At 57.8% G+C, this 2,560-nt stretch overlaps 1 protein-coding gene across 1 annotated transcript; it reads right to left on the bottom strand.

The window, feature by feature from the left end:
* Nucleotides 1–215: 215 nt before the first annotated feature.
* EMH_0072500 (uncharacterized protein) lies at nt 216–2,464 on the bottom strand (the record flags this gene model as incomplete). The annotated part of the gene is given in 5 exon segments (XM_013499224.1): nt 216–677; nt 681–769; nt 891–1,234; nt 1,516–2,127; nt 2,427–2,464. Coding segments are annotated over 5 exon segments (1,545 nt in total).
* Nucleotides 2,465–2,560: the final 96 nt, after the last annotated feature.

The following is a 2,560-nucleotide window of genomic DNA, read 5'->3' as shown; positions in this document are numbered from 1 at the left end:
GTAGTCGGNGAGATGACCCCAAACCGCCGCCTGGCTGCAGTGGTGCGTTCGGTGTACGTACACTGCATGCTGTAGTCGGCAGTATAAGCCCGAATCTGCTGTACTACGAGGCTTCCGAAAAAACAGATACTGCGCTTGCACCTGCAGCTCACTGCAGCTGCAGCTGCCTTGTGCTGCAGCAGCAAATAAAGAGAAATAAAAAAATGGTTCCCTCCTCAACCCAAACACAGTGCAGCCTGCAAAGGCTCGAAAACAGGCGGCACTGCAGCATCCGTTAGAAAGCAGCAGCAGCAACAGCAGCGGCCTACGCTGCTGCTGCTGCTGCTGTTGCCTGTCCCCCCATCGTCCCAGTCCCTTGAAGCCCTCTTCTTTCGGGCTGCCATTTGTAAAGGCTCTTCGGTATCTACCAGCAGCGGAGGCTCTTCCTCACTGCTGCGGAGCCCATCAACAGCACGAGCTGCAGCAGCAGCAGCAGCAGCAGCAGCACTACCGTCTGCACTAGAGGGTGTGCCGCTGCTGCTACTGCCATGAGCCTTTGAAAGGGTCACTAGGCCCAGGGGTTCCGAGTGCAACAAAAGAACATCAACTGCGGGCAACCGCAACATGCGGTGTCTCTGGTGCTGTTGCTGCTGCTCCTGCTGCTGCTCCACTGGCAACAGCAGCTCTGACGGAAGTGCNGGTGTCTCTGGTGCTGTTGCTGCTGCTCCTGCTGCTGCTCCACTGGCAACAGCAGCTCTGACGGAAGTGCCGCAGCCCACAAATTCAAATCCTGCAGCAAAACGTTACAGCACAGCGCAGCTACAGCAAACGCCGCTGACCCGAGAAGCACTACCCCGCAAGCGTTCACCAGCAGAAGCTGCAGCAGCAGTTGCAGCAGCAGCAGCAACGACCAAACTGTAAAGAAGCAGCAGCAGCAACGGGGCCTTCTGAGATAAACGCCTCCCTCACATCTCTTACCTCAACGAAGCGGAGCCCTTCAGACAAGCATTCTTCGCTCGTGTTGCCATCAGCTTCGTAGCTGTTGCTGTTGCTGCTGCTGCTGCCAAGTGCGTCTTCTTCGGCTGCCGATGCAGCAGCACGCAGCACCAGCTGCAGCAACCCCGTTCCTAAAGCGTCTGCAAGCCTCTTCTGTGGGCCTGATCCCCATGGGCCCCCGAAAAAACAACTGGCCGTTTGTTCGTCTTGCTTTTGCTTCTTCTGCTGCGCCTCCTCCAGCAGGCGCCTCGGAAGGCTTCTGAAGTGCAGACACAGCAGCAGCAACAGCAGGAGCAGCAAAAACACCAGTAGCAGGGGGAGAAGTGAACGCGAGATTGCCTGAAGCTCAGGGGCAAAGCCGGTTGTCAGGTGACATATATGAGATGTCTGCAAGGCACAGCCAGCAGCAGGTGCTGCTGCGCGNCAAAGCCGGTTGTCAGGTGACATATATGAGATGTCTGCAAGGCACAGCCAGCAGCAGGTGCTGCTGCGCGGGTGTACGTACACTTCCAACGCAGAAGCAACGAAGGTATGACGCACCTGATAGCTTGACGCTCCATGCTGAAGACAGACCGTCCAGCTAGAACGGGGCCTCGCTTCTGTCCCCCCTGCTGCAGCTCTGCGCAGGAGCAGGAGCAGCAGGAGCAGCCGCGGCTAGGGGCAGCGGCGCTCGCATTACCCCCGGGAGGTACATCGGCAGAAGCGATACCGGCAGCAGCAGCAGGAAGGGTCAAGCCGCGTAACGCCACGGCCTTGTCACCCCCTACTGCTGTTGCTGCTGCTGCTGCTGCTAGCTGGAAATACGGTGAAACCAGGTACTCTCCCTTCGCTGCTAGCGCCGCGGCTGCAGCATCGGCTCCCTGAAGTTTCAGATGCAGCAGAAGCGGAGCCGCAGCAGCAGCAACAGCGCTGCTAAGTCTGATACAACGCAAAAGCGAAACGGACACAGGGCAGCTGCAGTCAGCTGTGTCTCCAAGGATCGCTGTCAAGGGTCCCATTGGCTGAATGCGGACAGTTTGCTGCTGCAGCCATAGCTCGACATCGCCGCAATCGCTGCTGCTGCTGCTGCTGTAATCATTGCTGATGCTGCTGCTGCGCCGGCTGCTGCAGCAACGGGACAGGGCATGGCGGACAAAGCCGCACTGTTCCAATCTGAACAAACAGAGAATTGGAGAGAAAACGCACAGTTAAAAACGCATGCAAAATGAAATTTCGCTGCTGCTGCAGTTGCTAACATTGAAGCAACAGGAAGCGCAGCAGCTGTTTGGTAGCAACAACAGCAGCACACTAGCAACAACAGCACCCAAGCGACAACACTAGCAGCGTAGCAGCAACAGCAGCAGCCCAACAAAACCGCCGGCGCGCTAGGGGAAGCAGCTGCTGCCTAACAGCAGCAGCAGCAGCACTAGCACCCCGGCAGCAACAGAAGCAGACTATCAGCAGCTTCTTACCCGGCACGAACTTTGCGTATCTCCACACCCTCCGGCATCACACTGACGCGTGAAAGCAGCCGCAGCACGTGCACCTTGCTGCTGCTTTGAAGCCCTTCTGCTTCCACTGCTGCTGCTGCTGCTGCTGCTGCTGC

This window comes from Eimeria mitis, genomic scaffold (assembly GCF_000499745.2).
Source record: "Eimeria mitis Houghton genomic scaffold, Emh_scaff4104, whole genome shotgun sequence".
NCBI lineage: Eukaryota > Apicomplexa > Conoidasida > Eucoccidiorida > Eimeriidae > Eimeria > Eimeria mitis.
This window is presented reverse-complemented; position numbering and strand designations above follow the sequence as displayed.